At 49.7% G+C, this 26,916-nt stretch overlaps 3 protein-coding genes across 15 annotated transcripts; 1 reads left to right on the forward strand and 2 right to left on the reverse strand.

The window, feature by feature from the left end:
- Positions 1-108: 108 nt before the first annotated feature.
- On the reverse strand, positions 109-12,109 carry BSCL2 (BSCL2 lipid droplet biogenesis associated, seipin). Of its 9 annotated transcripts, none has more exons than XM_033860858.2 (13): positions 11,804-12,100; positions 11,116-11,202; positions 9,756-9,977; positions 7,927-8,243; positions 6,000-6,081; positions 2,955-3,119; positions 2,013-2,147; positions 1,728-1,825; positions 1,131-1,272; positions 922-988; positions 662-742; positions 486-566; positions 109-342 (listed from the first exon to the last, which is right to left on the reverse strand). In XM_033860858.2, exons 2-13 carry the CDS (start codon positions 11,140-11,142, stop codon positions 200-202), a joined length of 1,560 nt encoding a protein of 519 aa, XP_033716749.1. In that variant the 5' UTR covers positions 11,143-11,202; positions 11,804-12,100; the 3' UTR covers positions 109-199. The 9 variants fall into 9 exon arrangements, with proteins under 9 accessions (XP_033716749.1, XP_033716748.1, XP_033716752.1 ...); XM_033860857.2 differs by having other exon boundaries at positions 662-748; XM_033860861.2 differs by having other exon boundaries at positions 2,955-3,098; positions 11,804-12,099.
- On the forward strand, positions 9,062-11,856 carry GNG3 (G protein subunit gamma 3). 4 transcript variants are annotated; one of them, XM_073809091.1, is made up of 4 exons: positions 9,062-9,103; positions 10,365-10,565; positions 10,961-11,060; positions 11,336-11,856. In XM_073809091.1, exons 3-4 carry the CDS (start codon positions 10,962-10,964, stop codon positions 11,462-11,464), a joined length of 228 nt encoding a protein of 75 aa, XP_073665192.1. In that variant the 5' UTR covers positions 9,062-9,103; positions 10,365-10,565; position 10,961; the 3' UTR covers positions 11,465-11,856. The 4 variants fall into 4 exon arrangements, with proteins under 4 accessions (XP_073665192.1, XP_073665190.1, XP_019788151.1 ...); XM_073809089.1 differs by having other exon boundaries at positions 9,086-9,437; XM_019932592.3 differs by having other exon boundaries at positions 9,086-9,378.
- A 2,609-nt stretch (positions 12,110-14,718) lies between the features above and the next one.
- HNRNPUL2 (heterogeneous nuclear ribonucleoprotein U like 2) lies at positions 14,719-26,785 on the reverse strand. 2 transcript variants are annotated; one of them, XM_033860853.2, is made up of 14 exons: positions 26,071-26,782; positions 24,065-24,200; positions 23,695-23,771; positions 23,365-23,504; positions 22,965-23,055; positions 22,765-22,877; positions 22,280-22,543; positions 21,984-22,106; positions 21,476-21,604; positions 20,609-20,777; positions 19,065-19,265; positions 17,925-17,998; positions 17,553-17,660; positions 14,719-17,434 (listed from the first exon to the last, which is right to left on the reverse strand). In XM_033860853.2, the coding sequence occupies exons 1-14, from the start codon at positions 26,609-26,611 to the stop codon at positions 17,354-17,356; spliced, it is 2,247 nt and encodes a 748-aa protein (XP_033716744.1). In that variant the 5' UTR covers positions 26,612-26,782; the 3' UTR covers positions 14,719-17,353. The 2 variants fall into 2 exon arrangements, 1 of the variants encoding a protein (XP_033716744.1); XR_004527655.2 differs by lacking the exon at positions 17,925-17,998 and having other exon boundaries at positions 17,394-17,434; positions 26,071-26,785.
- Between the last annotated feature and the right edge of the window lie 131 nt (positions 26,786-26,916).

Here is a 26,916-nt window from a genome sequence, read left to right on the forward strand (position 1 = left end):
CATCGGTAGCCCCTGACAAGACAACCTCCTCCAATCGAGGTGGGGGATGCCTGGGGAACATCACGTTTTCAAATGGCCCTGAATCCAGTTCAGAGTCAGGGAGGCAGCTGGCATGAAGAGAGTTTATTGGGGGAGCCCCGGAAAGGGAAAGGGATCGGGGGGGAGAGGGCTGGAGTGTGGGGACTCTGCCCTATTCTCTTCAGGAACTAGAGCAAATGGGGCGCTGTCGGACAGTGCCTGTGGAGGGTTCAGAGCTGCCCACGGTTTCCGGGGCAAGGGCAGTGGCAGAAACAGGCAGGTTGGCCTCCGTCAGCAGAGCTGCATCTTCCCAGGAGCCTGAACCTGGGCCAGGGGAAGGAGAAACGAAATCCCAAATGAGAAATTCCAGACCAGGGGCTCCTGCCCCTACCCAACCCAATGTGGCCTTCTCCCTAGCCACAGGCCAACCCCAGTCTACCCAGGTCCCGCTGCAGAGTGCCCCTCACCGTCACTGGCCTCGGGCTCTAGCTCCTCCTCGCCACTCAGGGGCTGTTGATCTGGTTTCTCCTCCTCAGACAGCTGGCCTTCTGCAGCCCCAGGGCGGGGGCAGAGGTCAGTCTGGAGGAGGCTGAAGGGGAGGGCTGAGAGGAGTCAGGAAGGAGGTCGGGCTGCTGCACCTTACCTGGCTCCGAGGGATCTGCACGGCTCTCACGATCCTCTGTAATGGGTGACAGCTGAGTGGACTCCTCCTGGCCTTGGGGCCCTGTGCCTCCAAAGGGGGTAGAGGACAGGGCAGGGCTAGGGCAGCTGCGCCTGGATGGCAGTGCCAATTTCACCCCATTCAGCCTTTGCCTTGACCTTCAGCTTGGTATGTGAGCACCTAAAGCCTCATACTGGACGGCGCAGGAGCCTCCTCACCCAGCCCCCAGCCATCACCTTTACCTGGCTGATGGGCAGAGATCCTCCGCTGGACTTCCTTGTGGGACCTGTCTCTGTTTCGGATGTTTACCTGTAGGGGGGGAAACTCCTGAGCAGCAAGGACTGCCTTCCATCACCAGTGATCAGGGCCCTTCAGCCCCAGCCCCCAACGTGCTCCTGCCCACTCCCCAAAGAAGGATCGTGATGGGGAGAGGAAAGGGGTCCTTTGCGACCTGCAGAGAGAGGCGGTGTCGGGGCCAGATGCCCCGCCACACCCACTGCATGTAGCTGAACAGCACGATGACGCTGAGGAAGGTGAAGTTGCTGGCGACGCCAACGAAAGCGCAGGTCATCGGGAAGTTGTACAGCAGGTACCTGAAGCAGGAAGCAGAGACAGGAGGGGAGTAGCAGGTACCAGGGAGTACCAGCCTTCTCATTTCCCAGAAGTAACTTCTAGGGCGATTCGCCAGTTTGGCTAGAGCTGGGCTGCATCCCCTGCCTCCCACCCACTGAGCTGACGTGTTCAAGAGAGCAGTTCTCAAAAAAAAAAAGAGAGCAGTTCTCAACACTGACTGCACATGACCTTTCCCTGGGGTGCTTTCAAAAGGTCTGACGGCCTGGTATGACCCTAACAAATCCTGGTCTTGGGGTGGGGCCCAGGCATCAGTGTCTTTTAAAGTTCCCCAGGGACCTGATACGCTGACGTGCAGCCAGGGTTGAGAGTCTGTGGCCTAAGTAAAACCCGTAAAAGCCGGCGCCTCTGCTTAGGAGCCTCTTCACTTAAGGACGGCCCCGCGAGAGCTGCCCAGGTCACGGCGGCGCTTCCCCACCTGAGCCCAGTGAAGTGGGCGTGGATGCGGAGGTAGGCTCCGTACAGCTGGACGCGCTTGCTGTGGATCTCGATGACGGCTCCGGTGGTCGGCACATACTGCGGGCGGGTGGGCAGTGGTGGCAGCACATCAGGCCAGGATCCTGCCGCTGTCACTCTTACCAGGCCAACCTGAGGCCCGCTTCCAGCCTCTACTGCTGTCCCTCCTGACCGAGCCCAGAAGCTCCTCAGGTAAAATCCTGGGCTCGTGGGGAGGGCTGTGTCCTAGTCCTCCTTCCCCCCTTACCGAGTTCTCCCTGTATTCTGGGTACAGCTCCACCTCCAGGACCTGCTTCTGCTCTGCAAAGCCAAACAGCAGGAGGCTAGAGAAGACCAGTGTGTCAAGCATCTGGAGCAGGTTTGAACGGTAATGCAGCATCACCTGCCAGGGCCAGGAGGGAGAGGCTGGGGAGGGGGGCCCGCCCCTCCACCACCCCGGAGCAGGCCAGGAAGGCTGCTGCTTCCCCGGTCCCTGCTCCCTCACTTTCACTTCCTACCACGCCCCCAAAACCCAAGTCTTGACCCAACCGTCGCAAACACTTGAATGACATCCCTGCCCTGCCCTAGCCGGCTGTGTGTCCCTATTCCAATACAACAAAGCCCCCTTTTCTAAGAAACCCTCCTAGGTGAAGCCCCACACTGTCTCTGATCTACCTTCCCCCCCAATGGTTCTATAATCCAGAACAGACTGCATGTTCCAGTGTACCATCTGAAGCTCTTCCCGCATGTGGACATTCAGGGATTTGCTTCATGATATGGTTCTGTTGATAACTAAGAATGGAGTCTAACATTTACTGAACACCCACTATTTCCTCATTGAATCCAAACTAGTCTTGTCATGAGGGAGTTACTACTATATTCACTTATAGCACTTCATAACTAAGGGGTTAAGTAAATTGCCCCTCAGCTAGCATGTTTCTGAGTGAGGATTTGAGGCCAGGCTTGCCTGGCTCCACAGAAGCCCCCGTTTTCAGGGTGGCTCTACTCTTCAGACTTTACCCCAAAGCTGGCCATGCTCATCAGATGTTAGGGGGTGTTTGTCTGGTGTGGTAAACTGACACCTCTTGCCTATCCTGATGTGTCTGTGACTTCAGAGCTGGGATGTTTTCTCCTGAAGCCCTACCCAGACAGTCTGACATCTGTCATCGTTCTCCACACCCTCCTAGACAGGCCAGGAAGGAACACTCACGGAGCGGGAAGAGGTGGAGATGATTCGGCCGCCTCTGGTGTAGCATGAAATGGTGACCAAGAACATGCCCAAATCTTGATTCACAGGAGACTCTGGCAGCTCAAGCTCTAAGGTAACGCGGTACGGCTGTCCATACATCAGCACCTGCCCAAGGTAGCCCCATCTCTTTAAAAAAATTTTTTTTAAATTGCGCTGCCCCATACCACCTCCCACCCCCCGTCCCCTCGAAACACTCTGCCACAACCCTCCGCTCTCTAAACAGGCCTCTCAATCTCTCTGGTCCCAAGAAAGTGCTGCCCCCTTCTGGTGGCTGGATCCCTCCCACTTCAGTATCCTGTCTGCTCTACCGAATCGCTCTATTCGAGAAAGGCTGTGTCACATTTCTCTTCCAAAAGTGAACCGTCACGTTGCCAACTGGGCCATCTGTGACTCAGGTCTCTCTGTCCCCGTGAGGCCATCCCCCCGGACCCAGCCTACCTTCACTTACATTATTAATTAACCGAGTGCCAGAAGTGCTCACCATCTCCCTAGCCAGCTGTCGCACAGTCACTGTCACTCAAGACCATCTTACGTCATTCTGGGTCCTTTATCTTGGTTCTGTTGGTAGAACCCTGAGACTCACACAGGAAGGCTTCTTCACTGGGATTAACCTCAAGAGGTTGAAGATGTGCCACCAAACATACCCTAGTTTTCCTGACTGTTCCTATGTTCCTCGAATCCTACATTCAGCTATGCTTGTCCTACGCGTGACCCCCTCAGGGTGATACATAAGGATCACAGCGGTGATGGTAAAGCTTCTGGTTTTAACCAAAGAGGGAGTGGATTAAAAAAAAAAAGAAGTTGAAAAAAACTTTCCCCTAACCCTAATAGTGTACTAGCTCCAAAATCTAGATATGGCTATGAGGGTACTTTGAGCATTTTATCCGTAGGGTAATAGCTGAAAAACCACTGATCGAAGTCTTTCTTTATACAGATTCTTATTTTCGGTCTGAATTACGTCTTGACAAAAATGGATTCCATGAGATTCCTACCCCCCTGTAGAGGCCAGATGAATCTAAGCCAGTTGCTTCACTGAATTCTTTGAAACATTAAAATAGGTAGTTCTCTGAGTGGGCAGGACGGAAACGGGGAGTGACTGCTAGGTAGTGGGTATGGGTTTCTTTCTGCGGTGATGAACATGTTCTAAAATTGATTGTGGTGATGGTTGCTCATCTCTGAATATACTAAAGACGACTGAACTGTACATTTTGAAGGGCGACTTGTACACTATGTGAATTATACCTCAATAAAGATTTATATATATATTTTTTTTTCTTTTTAAACCAGTAATTATGTCATCTCCTCCAAGGGCATCCACAAAATCTAATACCAGAATCTTGTGAATGAGTCCTGCCTTTGTTCGCATGTGTCTGCCTGATGGGCAGGTTCTCCCTCTCCTCCGTTCCCACGCAGCATTCACCCTTCCTTAAAAGGCCCACTTTGAGCCTCACCATCTCCATAGTCTCACACCTGTCTAATTCTTCACAAATTCTTCTGAAATGCAGAATCTGCATCTTTGCTACTTAATGCAATGCAAAGATTTCTGTCAATCCTGTGAGCTCCTTGAAAGCAGGACCACATCTTCTATTTCTAAACAAGGTGTTACACACAGAGAAGACCCATTATTTCATGCATTCACTCAAAAATGCTCACTAGAAATGAATGAAATGATCAATCTGCTTTAATTATCAGGGACTCGGGCCTCACCCTTCATCCTTCCATTCCTTCCTCATCCAGCAGCCTGGTACCCGATTGTTTTAGGCTCCTTGCGTCACCAACCATTATGATCTACAATGGGCAGCCACACAAATGCATGCAGCATCCCAGGTGCAAATGTACTGTGGCTTTGTTTCTATTCCCCTCTCAATATATTCCATTTATTATTATTATTAAGCCACAAAAACACATTGAACCAATGTTTTTACAGAACATTCTATAATAATCTCCAAGTTACTTTCCTGAGTAGCAGAACTAAAATGATAATCCTGTCTTGCAATGCCCAACATTCCACTTCACCAGTTTGTTTGTTTTTTTTTGGCCACACTGTGAAGCTGCCCCAGGGATTGAACCTGGATTCTCGGCAGTCAAAGTGTGGAGTCCTAACGACTGGACCGCCAGGGAATTCCCTTCCCCACTTCACCACTTTGAAATCTCCATTTGGGATCCACTCATCCCACCTGGTAAGCTTTCTGTATAGTGTTACCCTGGCAGTAAACTGGAAGATGTCACAGGAGACAGGATACACAGTCTCCCAGGTTATTTGTATTGTCAACCCCAGGGGGCCCCAGACTCTACAGCTTACACTCCTCCCTTCAGAGTGACCATTTATTTCTATCCTGTGTTTATCTTTAGGTCAGTATCCTCCCAAGTACAATTTTTGAAAAATCATTTTCAAATGGTGTTTAAACTCTTAATAAGTCTGATTTCTGATGACTTCTTATTACATTGCTGACAACTCAGAAAACTCTGGTGATCAGAAATGCTCCTGATCCTCCAGGATCCTTCTGAAGTGTTCTGGGATCCTACCCTTTTTCAGAGCCTCCAGCAGCTTGCCTAATAGAGAAGGATGCATTCCCATTCTGCATTCCCCAGGGTTTCCAGGTTTGTTGAAGGCATACTGGCATTTGGCCAGTCCTCTGGCACAGTACCCTTTGTAATGGCAGGTTACACATATCTGTCAACGGTTTCATAATTTAACATACTTTCAAAACTCTTGGGTGGATCCCATCCTAGTTCTGTGAGATAGCTGATCTGTTAATTTAGGTTCATTTAGATCTAAAATACACCTTATCTAGTAGATATGGCCTGGCTGAAACAATTTAAGAAGGAGGAAAGAATAATCCACACAATTCATTTGGACTTTAATTTTTCTTTAACCTCCCTTTTCCCTGAAAGCCTTCCTTTTAGTCTCTATTACTCGGTCTCTGACATCCAGGTCTTCCTCAAGCCTTCCTGTTTCAAGTCATCAAAGCTCTAATGAAACCTCTCTTCAGCTCCCGTACTCACCCGATCACGTCCACCCTTAGCCAGTGAGACATTGGCAACAGGGAAGGAGCAGAGTAAGGAGGCGGAGGAATCACAGTCGGTCCTAAATGAGAATGGGGATGATACTCTGCTAAGTTACAGAGTCTGCCTTACTTGTCCACACACCTCCTTGGCCCCTAGGGCTCCCTTTCCTATCCCCCATCCCTTCTCCCAGAATGGGCACGCTTCTCTGTTATAGAGACAGACGGAGAAGAAATGCAGCCAGGAGAGTCAAGACAACCGACTGAGTCTTTAATTCTCTTCCTGCTACTTCCATTTATTTCCTTTCATTAGAGCAGACATTCTTAAATGGGAACCTATGGACACTTAGTTGAATAGTTTCGGACTTAAGTCTTTCTAAAGACTCACCTGGGGAGCTGATAAAAATGCAAATCCCTGGGTCCCACTCCTCCGAATTCTGATTTAGGAATTCTGGTCTGGGGCCTAGTTTGAGAAAACTCCTCCAAAGGGAGCCACAGATGATCTTTAAGAGGCTCACGAACCCTTTGAATTGTAGGCAAAATTGCACATGGGCATATATATAGGTTTTTATGGCAGGAAGGGCCATAGCTTTCATAAGCTGAACCTGGGCCAGGGGCCAGGCCATCATGCCTCTTAAAAGTTTAAGCAGGGCTTCCCTGGTGGCGCAGTGGTTAGGAGTCCGCCTGCTAATGCAGGGGACACGGGTTCGAGCCCTGGTCCGGGAGGATCCCACATGCCGCGGAGCAACTAAGCCCGTGTGCCACAACTCCTGAGCCTGTGCTCTTGAGCCTGTAAGCCACAACTACTGAAGCCCGTGTGCCACAACTACTGAGGCTTGCGTGCCTAGATCCTGTGCTCCACAACAAGAGAAGCCACTGCAGTGGAAAGCCCTCGCACCGCAACGAAGAGTGGCCCCCGCTCGCTGCAACTAGAGAAAGCCAGCACACAGCAACGGAAGATCCAACACAGCCAATAAATTAATTAATTAATTAAAATAAAATAAATAAAAGTTTAAGCAGCTCTGCCTTAGAAATTACAGCTCATGACCACGGACTCAGGACAGGGAAAAAAAAACCAAAAAACTTTGGACCACTGATAATAGTGCCCTTGTCAGCACCTCTTGATTGGTCCTGTAGTCATTGTTAAAAGAAGGGGAGACGGGCTTCCCTGGTGGCGCAGTGGTTGAGAGTCCGCCTGCCAATGCAGGGGACGCGGGTTCGTGCCCCGGTCCGGGAAGATCCCACATGCTGCGGAGTGGCTGGGCCCGTGAGCCATGGCCGCTGAGCCTGCGCGTCCAGAGCCTGTGCTCCGCAACGGGAGAGGCCACAACGGTGAGAGGCCCGCGTACCGCAAAAAAAAAATAAAAATAAAATAAAAAAGAAGGAGAGGGAATTTGGCAGGGTCTGTAAAATGGGAAGGAATTGAGGCCCCAGGCAAGAAGTAGGGAAGTAGGACTCTGGGAGTTTATGCACCCAGACACCCTGTGTTTCCATAAATTCTCTTGCAGCAGACTATCCGGGAGTGGGAAGAAGTCATGTAAAAGGCAAACTACTGCTTTCCTAATACCTCCTCTACTGAAGGCCAGATTAGTTCTGAGATGACCCAAGGGGTTGGGTTGGCTCAAAAGTCTACAGTGGCCCTGAGAGAGGTCTGATCCAGCCTAAATTGAACTGACCCTCATAATGACAATCTAGGAGAGGGATTTTTTTTTTCTTCTTTTTAACCAGATTCCAGTAACCAGAGACAGGACTAGGACCCTAGAGCTCTACAAGCCCAGACCTGCCCCAACCTTGGGCTATAAATCAGTATAAGCACACTGGGCTCAAGTGTCTTCCTCCGTAAATAAGGGGGTTGACAATAAGCTCCAAGGGTCCTTGCAGCAATCCTCTCACTGGATTCCTCTACTTTGATAGAAGACCCCTCTCACCTGTAGTAGAAATGCACGGGGCTGAGGTGGCTGACTGTCGGCATGTAGGAATAGTAGAAGGAGCCATAGAGGAAGACAGACACCCAGAGCAGGAGCAGGATGGTACAGAAGAGCACCCCGAACTGCAGGAGCAGCTTGCGGGCACGGCCTGCCAGGACGTGGCCCATCTCCTGGGCCCACAGTAAGGCAGGTACTGGTGGGTCATTGACCATGATGGGGAGTGCAGGGGGTCTGGCCCCGGGTTCAGGCCTTGAGTTCCTAGGTGCTCTGCCACCTGGACGCCACCCCTGGCCATGGGATGAAGCAGCTGGTGGTTCCTGGAAAAAGACAGAGAAGGGGAAAGAATGGCTCTTTTCACGGGGGAGGTGGGGACAAAAAGGACAAGCTTACCGGACTGGCTTTGAGGAACCAGAGATAGCAAGACATAGCAAAGTCTTTGTTTCATATGGCCTTTCTCCAATTGATTGCGTTTCTCAGCCAATTATCCCTTCCTTTCCTCCACTGTGCTCTCTCCACCACCTGTGCTAGAGTTCCTCAGCTGAACCCATCCTCGGGTCACCTGATTCTGGGACAGCCACCTTGACGGGCATTCATAGTAATACGTAACATACAGAGGATGAGCACCTTAAAATTCTTCCAAGGCGGTTTTACACACACGATGACACGATTCCACACTGCGAGGTGGCTGCACGGAGAGCACGCGCGACTTGCCTAAGGTCGCACAGCCGGACTCAAAGCCAGCAACCTCAGCGCAGCCACAATTCCCTACCGAGCTTCTCCTCTCCTCCTGGAGCTGCAGTCGCTCTCAGACAGGGCCGCGCCCCACTCCGGGCAGGGCGTCCTACAGCCAACGGCCGCTCCCCGCCAGCTCCCTCTGGCTCGGCGGTGGGCGCAGCGCCCGGAGCCCCCACCCAACCGCAGCAACACAGAAACCTGCCAGCGGGCCGCCACAGGGATGCAGACTCACCAGCCGCGCACTAACCGGGCAACCGCGAGAAAGCACTTCCGCCTCCCGGGGAAGTCCCTCCCCCTCCCGGGGAAGTCCCTCCCCCTTTCGTCGGCCCCCTTTGTAGCACTGGGGGCGGGGCTCGTCTGGGGCGGGGCCCGGTACAGGGGGCGGGGCCTTCCGGGCCGCCAAGTTCCTACCTCCTAGCGCCCGGCGCTGTCCGTTCCTGCGGTCCGTTACCCTCCGGATACCAAAATCAAAGGGGACAGGCGCCTCCCTCCAGGCCCCAAGATATGCTCCAGATATGAGTCAGCAGGATCCCTCAGCCCGCCCCTCGAGGCCGCAATAACGGCCCTCCGCCCACACCTTCACTATCCGCCATTTAACCCCCGAAGAGGGGGAGAGGCGGGCATCCAGCTGGCGCTGATTTTCATTGCCCACAGCTCCTTGGATCCGTGGGCTTCCAAGGCAGAGAGCATTCGCCCCGAGAACGTTGCAATCTGCGGGTACCTGTGCATCTTGCGCGTTGCGCCAGCGGGCTGGCTGTCCCCTATTCACAAGAGCGGTATCATTTCAGGCCCGTGTTTTGTCTCCAGCTTTTACGATGCGTGATCGACCTCCTCCGACCCTAACTAGACTTTCCCTCAGAGTCCCCACAGCGCATTATCTAGACTAGGTTTTGGCGGGTGGCATTTCTATTTTGTATATGTCTATTCACCCCAAATAAGATCCCTCAGAAGGATCAGTGTTGTGTACATCTTTGCGTACATCTCACAGCACCAAGCACAACACTGCAGACGTGGGAGGCAATCTCAAGCCAATACACACACACACCCAGGTAGCCCATCTATTTCCAGAAACACCCACCGACTCTCCCCTCTACCTCGTCTTTGTCCGATTCTTTGATCTGATCTCTGCATGCCACTCTTTCCCCAGCTGCTCCTTCTTCTCTTTGGTCTGCCATTTCTTTAGACATCTTCCTGATGGACCTCGCTGCCCCTGGATCTTCTGCTCGAGTACTTGTAGCTAGAACGTTAAAGTGGTGATCTAGAAGCTGATACCTGTAGCTCATCACATTTTCCAGGATATGGGGAATGGAGGGCCCCTGGGAGAGAAGTGAAGATTCAGGTGTTAAATGCTGTGTCAGAGTAGAGGGAGGAGGGATGGAGGGGGCGACTGCCCAGCTGATGTCAGATTTTCAAATGAGCAGGGTCTCACGCAGTCAGTACTGACTCCACTGCAGGGGCTGTCACAGGTCCAGACCACCCCATTTGAGGGGGGAATCTACCTGGGACTCAGCTACTTCCAGCTCCTTTGGGGAGGTCTCTAGCCCAGACTCTGAATGCCTGCAATGGGGGAGGGGCAGGTAGTGAGACAGTAACAGTGGGGGCGTGCACAGGGGCTGCAGGCAGCAGCCAGGCTCCCCCACTGGCCAGACAGTTGGTATGTGCCAGGATCTGAGCAGCTCCTTCTAGCATCCTTCATCTTTCAGGTAACAGCCAGTGCTGGAGCTGCAAAAACTGGGACCAGCCCTCCACTGGCCTCTGACTTGACCCTCCCCAGTGGCCTTGTGCTGCTGCGTCAGATATTCTCAGCTGCAACTCCCTGCAAGGTGGGGCACCCATCTCAGGCAGAAGGTTTTGGTGCACCCCACGATCCTTCTCCCCAGGACTGTCGCTGCCCGTGGCCTCAGGTGAGTAGCGAGCATCCTGCTTTTCTCCCTTTGGGGCTCAAGGGGGCAAGTGGGGGTTCAGTACTCTCATTAGGGTGGGCCTCTTTCTAGTTGTGGTTTTCAGAGCTGGGAACACACATAACTTGAGGGCTCGGAAGCCTTAAATCATTTATATGTTTAATGATCTGTGGCCCAGGCCATGTAGGAGTTTGGGGAGCATCTCATCCCACTTCTCCATTTCCTTAGCTGAGGAAGACAGGAATGGGAAAGACCACGGAGGTTGGGGATAAGAGGGGAATAAAATATTGGGGCATATGACCCGGCCTTGTAAAGGTTGATGAGGAGTAAGCACAGAGGGGGGCCTTCAGCTGAGATTGTGCAGGGCCCCCTATCATGCTCTGAGCTCTCTTCTCCAGGATGAAAGGGGAGACCCCTGTGAACAGCACTATGAGTATTGGGCAAGCCCGCAAGATGGTGGAACAGCTTAAGATTGAAGCCAGCTTGTGCCGGATAAAGGTGGGTGGGGCCCTGGATCCCATTAGTTGGCAGCCTGTATCGTAGGTTCCCAAACCTCAGGATAAGAGATGCTTTCTTTCATTGACTCCTTGAGATCACAGGAGTCGTCTTGGGATCTGTAAGGAGAGCTGGCCCCAGGTCTCTGTGGGTGATGAGGGAAGAGAAGACTGTCTTAGGGAGCCCTAGAGACGGCAAAAGATTTTCCATTTGGGGAGGGAGGCTGCAGTCCATTTCAGGGTTTCTGGCTAACAGTTCCCCTCCTGGCTGTGCCCCAGGTGTCCAAGGCAGCAGCAGACCTGATGACTTATTGTGATGCCCACGCCTGTGAGGATCCCCTCATCACCCCTGTGCCCACTTCGGAGAACCCTTTCCGGGAGAAGAAATTCTTCTGTGCCCTCCTTTGAGCTGCCCTGTCCCTCCTCACAACTCTTCACCTTTCCCTCTCCCGGACCCTTCCTCTTTATGTCAGGAACTGTGGTGAGCCCACTAGGGTCCCTGCATCCCATCCGTAGCCCTTTCCCAACCCTGTGAGGTTAGCTGAAGCACAAGGCCCTCCCTCACCTATCTGCCGACCCCATTTCCTCGCCCACTGAGGCGGACCCAAAGCACCCCATGACTCGGGGCACCCTTAGCTCCACCCACAGAAGGGCTGTCAGACTCTGCCAGCGTCCTGCCCGCTTCCCTCTGTGACCCGCTCAGACAATGGAGAGAGGGATGGGCTGGGTGCTGGCTCTCAGTCTCACCTGGAACTATTGGAAGTGTAAAGCCATTTGAAGAATAAAGTCATCCAGAGTCTCAGAGGACAGTTCCTGTGTTACCGTTCTTGGGGGATAGGATCATCAGTCAATAGATTTGGGAGTGGGTGCGGCAGGTGGAAAAGCTTGCCATAACCAGGGAACAGGGCCAGTCAAAGCGGGTTAGACATTGTCTAGGATCGGAGATCCACCGGCTTAGGGTGGATGGCGGGCATGAGAGAACGTCTCAAGTGGAAGAATTAAGTTACAGACAGACACTCAGAGGCTACGGAGAGCGCGCACACACACACACACACACACACACACACGAGTGCAATGAAGACAAGTGAAAATGAAAACAGACCTAACGGGGTGGACTTAGGGAGGGCTTCCGAAGGGCACTCGCAGACAGGAGGTACCCAGTGAGAGGGGAGGAGCTTGGTTCCAGTTCCTGGGAAGGGGCCGTTTTACTTCTAAGATGGCGACGCCCACAGCAGGTCTCCGTTCAAGATGGCCGCCGCCAAGGGGATCCGCACCAATATGGCCGCCGCATGTCACAGCGTTTCACCGTACAGGGCTTCTCGGCTGGGCCCATACTTAAAATGGCGGCCCCAGGCATCCAGAGTTCTCAATATGGTCCCTTCCGTGCTCATCTGTCTCAAAATGGCTGCTCCTTCCCTCGTCAACTCGATACCCACTCCTACCCACCCCGGAGGCCGGAAGCCGACGTCCACCCGATCCAGGTGAAGGCACACTGGTGGCTATAGCCAAGGATCATGGGACAAGGGGGTCCCAGCAAGCACGCTTGCAGTAGGCGCCGGTCGCGTGGAACTTATGAGAGAACCTAGGTCTCTGTTATCTTGCCTAGTAGAGACTCCCTTGGAGCGGAAACGTAAGTGTGAGGACAATGCCCGGCGCCGTTCGGCTCGGGGCGCTGTTCCTTGGTCGCTTCCTGTTCTCCCTAGGAGTTGGATAAGCCCTTAGTTGTTCAGTTTGGGCTTCCTGTTAGAACTGGGGCTTGCTGTTCTCCCACTTCCCATTCAGGCCCCTTCTGTCACATCCGCCAGGAGCAGTGTCCCCGCCCCTGGTGCGCCTACCACCCCTAGTAGTGGTCCAGCAAGCTGCCCGGCCAGAGGTTTGTCTCACGAGCGCCTCCCGGACTCAAACTTGGCGGAGGTTTATAAAGCCCCAGCATACCTTTGCAGAAGCCGTTACCTTCCAAGGGAAAGAAAGACACATACGGAGGTGGGACCAGGGCCAAGGCAGAGAAAGTAAGTCTCAGGAGGTCTGCTCCTCATGGGTTGTCAAGATTCCCCACCCCCTACCCAGTGACACATGCTTCCCGGGGCAAGCCTGGGTCATGCTTTGTCCTGGGATACACTTGCGGGTAGGGTCGGCTGCCGGAGGCTGCCTTGCAGAAGGGGGTGACCTATATTAGAGACAGCACATCGCCCCCAGCTTCCCCACACCTTCACACAGGAAGACAGCAGGGGAGGGGGACAAAGAGGAAACCAAAGGAATAAAGGGGGTTCTACCAGGAACTGAACTTAAGTTTCCTATGGACGTCTCCACAGGCTCCAGGAGTACCCAGTGAACTTGAGGCACCTTCAGGAATAGCAGCTTCCCCGCTGTTGATGAATTCCTGAGCCCTAATACGCCCTGGAGATATTTAATTCCCTCATCCTGGAGAGGAAGAAACCAAGGAAAGTAATCTGGCTGCCCTCCTGAAGTGGGGACCTACCCCCATTCTGTTCAGGAGCCTGCTTAGTTCTTAGTGCCCGTTGACTCCTCTAAGGATCAAGTCTGTTTAATCCCTGCATCCTGTCAGTGTCTGGCATATGACAGGCATTCAGATATCCAACGATTGTACTATACATGCTTAAATGGCAAGCAGGGCATAGAAAGCACTAAAAGAATCTTTCTCTTTTCCTAAGGTATTACAGTGTTGGGCAAATTCCAGAGGGGTAAGTGAAAATGCCCACATCAGCTCAGACTTGGTAAGAAGTCAGAAGTGCTCAATAAATGTAATCTTGATATTAGGTTATTTAAAAAAAAAAAAAAGCAACCTCTGCTCAGTTTTTCTACACATTCAATTTTCATACTCATCAGATTAGGGGTGAATGGCTGCAGCCCTTGCTGGGGGCAAAGGGGGGTGTCTAGAGGTTACTAGAGACAAGGCATGAGCTATAAATAACCATTTTAAATTATTAGCTGTAACACTGAGTAACTTTAAATACCCTAGAGAATGGGCAGACACTGAAATCAAGGATAGCCTTTGGGCCCAAAGCTGTAAGCCCCTGGGGTGGGAATCTCTATCATGTACAGTGGGAGGAGTTAGAGCAGTAACTATACCTGGGTCACCACTACTTCAAAACACTAGATGTCATAAGCCTGTGGGAGCCCAGCCTTAATAAGTCCTTGACCATTTATCAGAAGTTACAATCAATATCCGTTCGGCGCTAGTAATGCAGTAGTGCTTTTGTCAAAGTTACCTTCTCATTCTACATAGTCACTAGGAAAGAATCCCCATCAAACATCTTCTGTTGAATAAGTAGGCTTTTCCTCTTATGTGGTAATTACGAATAACCTTAATCTGGCTCCTAAATGGAACCCTACATTTAACTTCAAGCATCCAACTGGTTTTAGTATAGGCCAAATACACAGAGGTCATGGTTATCATTTATTTTCTGCTACTCCAACGGCTCAAGCAAGCACTTAAGTAAGCCAACAAACCCCGAGTGACCCCGAGTGAAGGTATGGCTGGTTCCCAAGTGAAAGCATGGCAGAATAGGAAGGGAGAAAAGCCATGAAAGAGGAAAGCCAACCTTGGTTGGAACCCAGTACAACTTGAGGAGCAGCATCAGAAATAAAGCCCCCAATGACACACTCTACCCAGTCAGTGCAGCGACAGGAGAGAGGGTGAATTCAATCCAAATGGTTATTTATTCTAAAACTGGAAGCTACCGTGCCTACATTTTTGCCATAATGTTGTAATGAGAACAGGGGAGGAAAAAGTTACAGATGTAAACAATGACACAGTTACATTTTTTTTAAATGGTAAAACCCTTTTTTACTGGCCACTTCCAAGAATGCTTTACAGGTTGTGCAATAACATTTACAGGCTCCATGTGGTGTTTGTTTTTCTCACAAGCTTTTCCATCTACAACTACAACAGACGTCTGATAAAACACTAAACAAGTCTTCTAAGGAAAACAAGGGTAGGGATCCCGCCTGTTAATCCACATTTTCCCCCTTAACATTGTTTTTTCATAATAAAAAAAGACAGAAACAAAACCCAGACATCTACTGTTGTTGCGAGTGATCTCTTGGACTAAACCGACAAGGACGTGGCAGTTTCACTCTCCACCCACCTAGAAAAAGCTTTTTTTTAAAAAAAAATGACTTTCTAGTGTCAAAAATTAACAGCAAGTACCTCCCCTCCCCCCAAAAAACCCAAAGCGGCTTAAGCTTTGTCCCCCTGGTCCTGAGGGCCTAGCATCCCCGAACTGTGTTGTAGACTATAAAAAGATGCTATTTGCTGGAGAACTAAACGTTTGAATAGGGGTGGCAGCTTCTGCCTCAGAGTCAATTTTCTGTTATAATCTTGCCCTAAGGGAATCTCTTTGGGCTCCAGTTTCTACCTCCTCCTTTTTACCTCCCTGACACTATGAGCAAAACTTTCTCAAAAACTCCCCTTAATGATAATAAAAAGTTAGTGGGTTACAGAAAAATTCATGCAATCACTTCACCCACTGCCACACACAAATCCATTTGACGGCACCACAGAAAAAGCAGGTGCCCAGAGAAAGGACATCATTTTGAGCAAGCAAACGTATTGCCTACCAGCCCCCATTCCAGCCTCCGGGTCAGAGGTCCTTGTGGAGCAGAAGGGCGACTAGAGGGCCAGGACGAGGGCCTGCGCACCCTCCTGGGCACGGCAGTAACCGTGGGAGAGGGGGAGAGAGGTCAAATCTCAGCACAAAATTTTCAACAGAGGACTGCCCAGGTAAGGAAATGGAAGTGAAGTACCTTCTAGTAGCACAACCCAGGGCTCCCCTCGCCAGGAAGTGCAGCAATGTGTGGTGTTCGCTGAGTAAGCTCTTGGCTGACACAATGCTGAGCAGGAAGGTGAATGAAAACTGAAGCTCAGTATTGAAAGAGCATTCCCATAATCCACCTGTATTCTTGAACCCACAACCTGAAGCTGTCTGTCAAGAACTGGGAGGGTGCTGGTAAAGTTACAAAACAATAACTCTCCCGACTGAAGTCTCTTGGCTAGAGGCCTCTCTGGGACACACAGGGAAGGCACCCCAGGAGGAATCCTGTTTCAACAAGTCGGGAAGGGGTGCTCTCTTTCATGCACACGCTGCACACGCTCACATTCATGCTCTTCCCAAGTTCCAGCAGCCCCACGGAGCTGCCTCCCGCCCCCCACCCTCCCCTTTTCTATTCACTCTCTATCTGTGTATCAAAAAAGCCAGCAGGGCCCCGGCCCTCCACACTGTAGAAAATAGCTGCTATTCTCAGCGCCTGGGCCTGGTAGCCCACACCACAGGATTCACCTATATACATATCCTGCTGCAGTGAAAAGAATCCTGCTTCGTTTCTGTGTGAGCTGAAACCCTGAGAAACGTTCCTTTTCTTGAACTATAAGAGGACAGATTCTCTAACAGAGATGATTTCAGAGACTTCCCACCTGTCTCAACCTTGGAAGACAGAGAGTAGAGACTGGCAAATCACAGTCTTCAGGCTGAGGGCTGCAACCCCAACTCTTCCCCCGGATTTTACGGAAATCCATTAACAGACACAGAGAGGCTGCAAGCTATTCTGCTCTGCAATCAGGAACAGTCCCCACGCCTCCTTGGCGTGGGGATCCTATAACAGAACCGCCCAACTGGTGGTCTCCATGCCTCAGCCAAACAGCACAAAGGCACAGGAACGTGGAGACAGGGACACTATGGCCTCCCAGCCCACCAGACCAGATATCCCAAGAGGGAAAGGTCGGTAAAGAAAATACAAACGGTTAGTTGGTGCAAGTGATTGATAAGAGCTGATCGTTTATTTTCACTGCCCCAGTCACAAGCTCTCCCTCTGTCCCCGCTCCTGCCTGTATGGAGAGTGCCCTCACACGCCTCCCCACCCGCTCCGCACTACCTCGACATCACTCTCCCTTACTCGGCTGCCAGTCCAGCTGCCTCAGAATGTCAGAAGGGTGACATTTTCAGTTCTTTTCCTGTCTGACTGCAGGGTATAGGACAGGCAGCCCTAAGTGCTGCTTTCTGAGCAAATGGTTTTTTGATTACAAATATCTAACTAGGTTTGAAATGTTTTATAGAATAAGACAATATTCTTTTCAACAAACTTTAAAAAAAAATGTACAGTTTTGTTGTTTGTTTCCACCCCCTCCCCCCCCCCGCTTGCGCACCCTCCCCCCACCGCCCCTCCCCGGCAGCTCAGCCCCACCCCGGCAGCCCCTGTTTTCCTTGGTTGTGTTTTGGGGGGTGCTTGGCACCCCCAGAGATTCAGCTTCATGGCTGACAGGCGACAATGGCAGGGGCTTCACCGATACCCTTGGTAACCGTAGTAGTTCCTGTAGTATCGGTCTCTGTCCTGGGGATGGTGGTAGTAGTAATTCTGCCACTAGAAGAAAGGGGAAACTCCATCACCTGGAGCCACAGCTGGCTAAGGATGGAGAGGCACGACACTCATCCCTTTGGCCCTGCCCCCCTTCATCTCTCTATCCCCAGATGATACTTACATCCCGACTGTATTGTCTGTAATAGTCTCTGTATCTGTTGTACTCATAATCTCGCCCATAGAACCGATCGTAGTCTCCCCTGTATCGATCGTAGAAGTTACGGTAACCCTGAGAAAGGAGAAGGAGAAAGAGCGAAGATGTATGGGCTTTCAGCATCACAAGCCACTGCTATCCCCCGTCTTAAATGAGACACATCTTCACTTGATATTATAAACAAGCTTAACCTTCCCAGGATAAAGTCTTCCAGAGGAACAAATTAAATGGGCAAAACCCTAAGCCCTGAGAAAACAGCCCAAACCACTCTGCTCCCCCAAGCCAATAGGAATGGCTATCACGGCCCAGAGGGAGGAGCAGAAGGAGAGCTGCACTCACCCCTCTGTTTCCAGACTGCCCCCAGTACTGCTGCCCGTAGGCCCGGTTGTCGTAGCCTCGGCGCTGCCCGCCCACTGGAAGAGAAATGGAGAGCGCGCTCAGACAGCTGGCATGGGGTCCTGGCTCCACATCTGAGTGGAAATCAAAAAGTCGGAGCCAAAGGCAATTCTGGGGGAATAGGAGGCCTGCTTCTGCCAGGCTCACACAATGTTAATTAAAGCACCAGCCAGGATCTTTTAAAAAGTCTGAGGTGGGGGAGGGCAGAGGAATAGAGACACAAGAAAACCAAGCCACCTTGGTTTCACCTTTTGAAGCTCCCCAATTCCTGCAAAACATTTAAGATGCCAAAAGGATACATGGCAGAGTTAGAAACATGAGTAAAAACTGCCATTCGTAGAGCCACAGACTTTCAGCCCTGGAAGGGATCCTGGATATCATATAACCCAGACCCATCATTTTATACAAATGAACAAAGTCTAAATGATAAGCTCTTCCAGGGTAGGAACTGTTGGTATTCCCACTGCCCAGCACAGAGCAGGCACTCAAAAAGTTTGTTGACTTACACTTATAATTACACACACACACACACACACACACACACACACATTTTTAATGCACAGTGAATGCACACTGTGGCGGGGGGTGTTAACTGACAAACTAGACATTCAGGAGGGAAATTAATTCCACTAATAAGCTAACTTACTGTCTAACACCCCCCCCCCCCAGATTACTGAATAATGCATTCACTTTCTGCTCTATACAGTTGGGTTGATCCAATTGACAAAGTAGCAAGGAAAAAGATAAGAATCTGATTTCACTGCACAAATCCTTCAAATAAACTACAATAGTGAATGGGGAGTCCACATGTAAAAATGAAAACTAGATAAATGAACAGGCTCAAGCATTGCTTTTCAAGGAAACAAATATTTTTGTTGAAAAATAACTACCTTTTGTTGAAGGATTATGGAAAAAGCACAAGAAGCTGGGAGTAAAGATCACAGGAAGAAATAAGCTCCGTAAGAAGGGGCTTCCTTATTGTTGGTGACCTGACTTGGTTTGCCTGCCCTTTCCTTGTGGGTCCTGCTGCACTCAGCACAGAGAACAGACTGAGGCTCGGGCTGGCAGGTCCCCAGGACTCACCGTAGCCTTGGCCTCTGCTTCGGTTCTGCCGGTTTCGCTTGTTTCGATTGTTTCGGCGGTTTGTCCGCTTCTCGGAGGGCGGCAGCAGCTTCCTTGCCTCCTCCCTGTACTTAGTGACAATGGGCTGAGCTTCCTCCTTCTCCAGCTCCCCGTATGTCACCTCATCCATATAGTCGCATTTTTCAGGCAGAGAGAAGTTGGCTGTAAGAGTAAGAGAGAAGCTTGTGGGCCTCCAAGTACGTAGACGGGTAAGATCTCATGATGAAAACCCCACTACAAGAATAGGATTTTCTAAGCCTCATGTACTAATGCACAGAAGTGTGCTGGGTTCACTCTATGGGTTTTCCCTAAACTGCAACAGCCCCAGGCAAAGGGCTATCTGCAAACTGTAGATTTACAAGTTCTCAAGTGATCCATAATAAATTAAGAGTGAACTGGGTTAAGGTTTCTTATCAGGACAGAAGCAGGCAGCCAGAGGCTAAAAGTAACTGAGAAACTTTTGGTGTTGGTTAGATAAGAAATACACTTTTAAAGAGACTCAAGAAGAAACTGACCCCAGCCTAAAGGCACTTACTCATCTATACAAGAAAAACAGTTAACAAGAGTACGGGGTCCTCATTAAAACCACCTGTGTATGATGGGCCAGCACACTTGCCAGTCTCTAGACATCAAGTTCAGAGGCTGAGTCCCCGCAGAATTCAGTTCAATGAGGCTCTCCTGATTCTGAGATGAATCCAGTTAGCCCTCCGTTTTATAAAACTGAACTAAGTTCCTCCAAGTGCTTGAGTACCGGTATGGACTGGCCTAGTTCATTCTAAGTAAACTTGGAGAATCCAGCTCTTAAATGTGTAACCAGCTCCCATGCCTGGGCATTATCAGAATTCAAAGAGCCAGTAGTTGACAGCTCAGGTGGGATGTCAGGCGCTGAAGGCAGCAAGGGGAAAAACCAAACTCTGAGGTGAACAGCACAAAACTAGATCAATCAAGATAGTTAATTTTGCCTTCTAGGGAACCTTGCTGTAAGGCTTTGTACCACGCGTATCAAAAACCAAAACAAACAAACAACAAAAATAAAAAACAGGCCTAATGTGATACTAGAAATCAAAATATACTGATGAGATCATTCACTCCAACCACTACCATTTTAATTTGAACCACAAGCATGGCCCATCTCTAGAATATAAATTCGGTGGAGGTAGAGCTTCATTTCATTCATTCTTTCCCTATGTCTAGAACAGTACTGGACAAATAGTAGACACTTTAAGTACTTACTAAATGAATAACTGACTCGTTGAAGCCTCTGCCTTAAGGCTATCATCCTGTGATCTATCACCATTTCTCTTTTTGTATTTTATCAGAATGAATCAAGGAGTTATTGCTTCACCATTCACTCTGCTCATTCATTAATCTTCAAGTGATCACACCCATTAATTTATTCCACAGATTTACACTTTACATGTGGAGAATCCTCCAGGTGCTAAGAGGCTCCAGTGAGGTGTGCATGGACCAAGGACAGGACCCCTAACTTGTAGAGTTTAGCCCACCTTTCATCTCCAGCATTATAGACTCAGGCACATCATCTCCCTCCACTTCCTTCCTTAGCTCCAGCCTCTTCTTCCAGTCCTCCTCATTAGGGACGACCACCACCACTTTCCGAGAGAAAGTCTTAAACAGCAATAGCTTCCGCCGTTGGCCAGAGTTGTACACGTTACACTAGGAACAAGAGGAGTAATAGACGTTTTAGGAATAAAAATTAAACACTAATTCAACCAACAATTACTGAGCATCTTTCACAAGTGAGGCACTAGATTAGGGGTCTTATTTACACAATCTCTTTGAATTCTTCAAAAGCTACATGATGTTATCCTGTTTTACACAACATGAAAATTGAGACTCAGAGAGGCCAAGACTTGTCCAAGGTCACAAACCTAGTAAGTGGTGGAGCCATGAATCCAAAGCTCCAACGCTCTTTCCATTGCCTCTAGAATGTGTTTTACAGTCTGGGTCCATACACTCTCTGGTAAAAACACTAAGAGTTGTATCTCTGAGCTCAAAACACATTACAACCGTAACACAACCACTTAGTCATAATCAGGTAACCTGATTCTGTTACTTAATTCAGTCTTTCTCTATATATGCACCCTATTTTGACTCTGAGCAATTTTTTTTTAAAGGGATTTAAAAAAATATTATTTATTTTGGCTGTGCCGGGTCTTAGTTGCAGCATGCACGCGGGATCTAGTTCCCTGACTAGGGATTGAACCCAGGCCCCCTGCATTGGGAGCACGGAGTCTTACCCACTGGACCACCAGCAAAGTCCCTGAGCAATTTTATCAGATTAAATGGATACCAAATCTTTTATCTTTGGACCTATTGTTAAATTAGGTTTCTTTTGAATGTTTGAACAATACCTGATCAAGAATGAAGTTCCTCTTTGTCCGGGAAGCAATCTGGACCAGCTTACTAAGGCACTGGGAGGCTTGCTGAACTAAAAGGTCTCGGCTTTTGGGGTCCATCTGTGGCTCCTCGAGCCCCTTCATCTAATGAGTTTGAGAAGAAGAGAAACACAAGGAGTTACACACTAAGTTAAAGCCCAAGAATCACTGGTAAATGCCACACCACCACCACATCAGTTCACTGACATTGCTCAGTGCTGTGAATGTTGTCCATTTCCTACAGAACTCATTTCCAGTCTCAATCTGGATAAACTCCAGACTTTACCAGCTTTCACATTTGACAACACAGCAAAGGAAAAGAAAAAAATCTACCATAAACACATACTGAGAACGCATTTCTTTATTTGTGGGGCCCTTGTTCTCAGACACCTGAAAGACCAACTCCACTGGGAAAAGATTATATCAATTTCTTGGTACCTCAAGAGCTAACATCACAGCTGACTAACCCCTCCCAGCAACTCACCCTCATTTGATTGAGCACAGTCTCAGCTCCCAGGACATTGTATCTTTTCTCAGGGTTTTCTTTTGCGTATTTCAGTGCCCACTGGGTCTTTCCAGATCCAGGCAGTCCCACCATCAGAATCACCTGCAAGTAAACAGAACCAGGAATGCTATAAAAAATAAGCGAGGGTCATGTTTACAAAGCCCAATTTAAGAACATCCTCCCCTTCCCCCAGCTGGGTAAAGTTTTCAGAAGAAAAGCGACCCACCCACCATTCCAAGCACGAGCACCAAGGTTCTGCACACTCTCCAGCATACCTCACACTCCTCTATGGTCTTGGGAGGGACCGCAGTGCGCACGCGCTCCTCCACAGGCACGGCATGGATGAACACAAAGTCTTCTGGCGGTGGGAAGAAGGGCTCCTCCTTCTGACCAAAATTTAATTCTACAACACAATTTTTGCAGAGGACATGGGGTAGGAGGGCCCGGTCAGCCAGGGATTCCTTGTTGATACGGAATGCCACGCCAAGGTCTTCTCCATTCTTGGAAAAGGAAAGTTCTACTTCTTCAGCCTCAAAATTCTACAACGACGAAAGACAAGAGCATTTATGGGCACACAGAGCTGGAGGTTGATTAATCTTACAATTTAATCTTTTTTTTCTCTACTCCAACTGCTGTACTAAACAACTATGTGAGCAATGCATCAAAGGCAGAAAAGACAGCAGTCGATGGGAAGCAAATTGATCCCTAGTGCCCTCTATTTACTCCTTGCTACAAATCTACAACTTTCAGGAGCACTTACAGCAAAGCAGCCAATGACATCACTCTCCCCAAAAGTCTGGCCAAATTCCTCAAACTGCCCATTCTCTGCCTTGAGTCCTCGTCCATCGAAACCATACGAGAATTCATCCTCACCTAGAATAATCAGCAAATTAGTTACCTACACACAAACCTCCCACAGAGCAGCAAACATTAAAATGATTATGTTAAAAATAACTTTACCAAGCTGCGGATGGGAAAAATCAACAGACCATCCAACTCGAAGGAGAGAAACCTCTGTGCAGCCTTCTTTCATTGGGAGATTCTGGGTTACCTGGCCAAGTCAGAAAAGGAACTTTCAGATACTCGAGCAAAGTCTGAGTTAGACAAGATTTTGATACAAACCGAAAACGACAACTATCACAACTCAACGTCAGAAAAACAACTGTCAATAAACTTAAACCAAAGCCATGAGGGTCAATTTCTCGGTTACTGGCGCTACGGTTGTCATTCAAGCGTGGTGCCTTTTTCTGCACTAATAAAATACTGGTGGGCAGTAAACTACTATGTACTGGAGCCCACTACATAGTAGTCTAATGACTAATTTAATAAATGAACGGTCCTAATGAGCTGTACACACTACCTTGGCCTCAAAGCAGACTTTCCCCTTTGTCACTCCATAAGTACTTCTTGCCCCGGACCAAAGGGTGGGGAACTTCTCTGAGAAAAGCGGCTGCCCTCCATAGCGGTCTTTGCTCACTTGAAAATGGAGATCCGAGGTATCTGTTAAGAAAGAAGCGATCTGTTTACTCCAATGCCCAACACTTGAAGCCACCAATAGAACACAAGTATACCCAGTTCTCAAGAATGGATACAAAGTTTAAATCTTTTCAAAGCTGCAGGCCATGAAGTTTTAATCTCCAAAATCACTTTTGATTGGTTTAAAACCTCAACCTGTCTGCCTTATACATACACGTGTCCAGGTTCACAAGAGTCTGATCCTCTTCCTCATCTTTTGCCTCTTCTTCCGGGGGTGGTGGAGACTTTGAACTATACATATGAGAGAAAAGCAAATACAGTGTAACCAAAGTCCTCTAATTGGAGAGGTGTCTGCATGACATCAGGTCTGTTTATCAGCAAATATAAACTTCCAGCAGACAGCTTCTTTCAACAAATGTGAAAAGGGCAACAGGAGCTCTCAGGGTAGATTTAATCTAAAACTTAGGCCTGTAAAAACCTATTCCATTTTTAATCCACCCCTCTTTCCAAACTCTCCAATCAACATCAGGTATACCAAAATCAGAGCAGACACTCCCTTCAATGAAAGGGACTATTTCCCTCACCGGCTGTGGTAAGCCTCCTCTCGGAATTCATAGTAAGCTCGGCCATGTTCATCCTTCTCATCCCGCTGTCTCTTTACCCCCCGCCGCTCACCATCTGAGCCTGCCGGTTTTGACTTTTCACTATCTTGGTCATCTCCTACAAAAAGGAGGGAAAGAAAATCAGCAGTTTTCATACTGGAGTGTAGAATAAGCTCAGAACCAACAGAAACTAAAGGAGGACCTGCATATCTGTCTAGTCAGAAGAGCCAGGTTTTTCCCATGGCATTCACAGAATGTTTTATTTCCAAAGATGATCATCTTCCTGTCATTGGCTGGGATTTTTTTTTTTTTTAAAAAAAAGGGACATTATGGGCTAATTACAGCCAAGCAGTAGATTAAAAATTCGGCAATTTTTGCATTCTAAATTTATCTGCTTAAATCAGGTCAAACTTGCAGATTTTCCCACCAATATGACATAAAAGAAACATCCCATGAGTTTTTTAAAAACTTCATAGCTTAACTTCGATTCCTGACTATCAGATTTGGATTTAAGCTGGACACTTAATATATGTTTTCCAACACTTTTCCACAGGTTCATGTTACAGAAGCCTCAATTTTTTTTTTTTTAAGGGTTTGCCTTTCCAGCTTTGAAACGCACAGCCATCCACAGCTTTACTTACATAGCTAATGGACTATGGTGTATATACAGAGCTGTATTTTTATCACAGATTTTTACTGAAACTTGCAGGAGCAAACCATTAAGTCACAAGAGACCCACAAATAATACTGCATCTTTACTGCACATAATTTGGGGCAGAAAAGCGTTGTCATACATTTCGCAACATTCTTCACAAAAGGAGAAGAAAAACAATTTTTCCTTGGACTTTTTTGGTTTGTAACACTAAAGTTTTTAATAATAACTTCTTTAAAGAAGTCCTTTATCCCTCAACCTTTTTTATCTGCTATCTGGCGGTACACGTTAAGTCAAAGGTTATGTAATGGGATTTTTGTTCCAGAACATAGGACAATCTGCAAGTTGCATGTGACTGTTGTAGAATGGGTTCCAATTATACCATCATACCAAGCAGCAGCCTAAAAAATGTATTATAAAAGGAACTAAAGCAAGCCACTTCATATGAAGAATGGGAAGCAGCTCTAGTTTTCCTCCCTACTCTGACAAGACAGTTATGGATCAGCTCCAACCATCCAATTACTTCAAAGAGAGAAAGGTCACTAACTCCCTAGGGCAACTCTATACAGTCTCTTCCACAAGGTTACTCAATGGACCCACCAACAGCCCAACCATTTCAATTCAGGAAGTCAAGGACCCGAAATGTAAAAAGCTAGCTAAGTGTACAGCAAATATACAAATTTGCCCAACCAGCTACTCAGATGAAAGATTAAAATTTAGTTGTAAGAATTCAGGCAAGGTTAAACCCCTAGCCAAATAATGTTGATTAACGTTCTAAATGCTGTAGATTAAAATTTTTTCTTCCGTAGTTAACGATTAAACTTGACACCCTCACACCACAGGCTGCTAAAGCAGGAGCAATGTTAGATTTCCAGATTTTCGGTGTGGCTCAAACTCTAATATTGAGCTTTCGATGGAGCGAACTTTGACGAACTGAGCTTATTGCTTAATTTTATGGCGAAAAAGTCAACAGTCGGGCCGAAGCCTCCAACAGTCGGTCTGGCTGTCCGTGTAATCAACAATTCCTCAGTGCATTCTCGGTTTAGGAAAAGATAACCAGCACCGCGGAAGGCTGCTCCAACAGGTAGCTCATAAGCAGTTCGCAAGCAACATCGCTTACTTCCATCCACTACCACCAAGCAACCGAGTTAGGCAGGAACCTCCCGCCTGCAGAGAGTGGGGCCACCAGAGGTAGTCAAACCCCCAAAAAAGGTGGGTAGAGGACGAAAGCCACCTCCCCTGGGGAGTCCCACCGAATGGCGATGGGAATCGAACCCCGCGATGCAGGGCTTGGTGCTGGGTCAGGGGCGCACCCGCTCCGCTGCCAGCTCCTCACCCTGTTCCTCTGCGGCCTTGTCACCCGGCGCCTCGGATCCCGGCGTCTCGTCTCCGCTCCGATCCTCCGGCTCATCTTCCTCCCCCTTGTCGGTGCCCTGCTCTTCGCCACCGTTCACCCCACCTGACTCGGCTGTGGCCTCCTCCGCTGGTTTCTCGGAAGCATCGGGCTCGGCCGCGGCCTCCACGGCTGCCGCCTCCGGGGGCTCCGGCGGCGGCTGTGCGGCCTGGCCCGAGGCCTCGGCAGGGGGTGGCTCTTCGTCTTCGTCCTCAAGCAGCGCCTCCTCGTCCTCCTCCTCCTCCTCTTCGTCCTCCTCCTCGTCCCCGCCCGGGCCGCCGCCCGACGCGGCCACAGGCCGAGGCTCCGCCTTGCAGGCCCCGCCGGGCCCGGCCCCGCCACCGCCGGCCTCGTCCTCGAGCATCTCGGCGTCCAGCGCCTCCTGCAGCCGCTGCGCCAGATCCACCTTGAGGCCGCGCGAGTCCAGGCCGCGCCGCTGCAGCTCCGACCGCAGCTCGGTCACTTTCAGCCGCTTCACCTCCATCGCCGCCGCCGCCTCCTCCGCCTCCCGCCGCCTCCTCCCCTGAGAGCCGTCGACCGAGCCCGACCGCGCAGGCGCCGCCGCCGCCCGCCTCCGCCTCACGCGCCAGCACTGAGCCCGCGCGAGCGAGCGCACGCACGTAGGCACGCAGGCAGAAGGCCGCACGCAGCCTCCGCTACGTAGTGTTTGTTTCTCGCCCTTCCTCCCTCCCCCTTTCGGCCCTCGGAGCCCAAAACAACGCAGCAGGGAGCTGCTTCCTCTCCAGCCCCCTTGGTTCCCCTGCCGCGGGCGGGTGGGCGCGCGCCGAG

Source organism: Tursiops truncatus, chromosome 8, assembly GCF_011762595.2.
Source record: "Tursiops truncatus isolate mTurTru1 chromosome 8, mTurTru1.mat.Y, whole genome shotgun sequence".
Taxonomy (NCBI): domain Eukaryota; kingdom Metazoa; phylum Chordata; class Mammalia; order Artiodactyla; family Delphinidae; genus Tursiops; species Tursiops truncatus.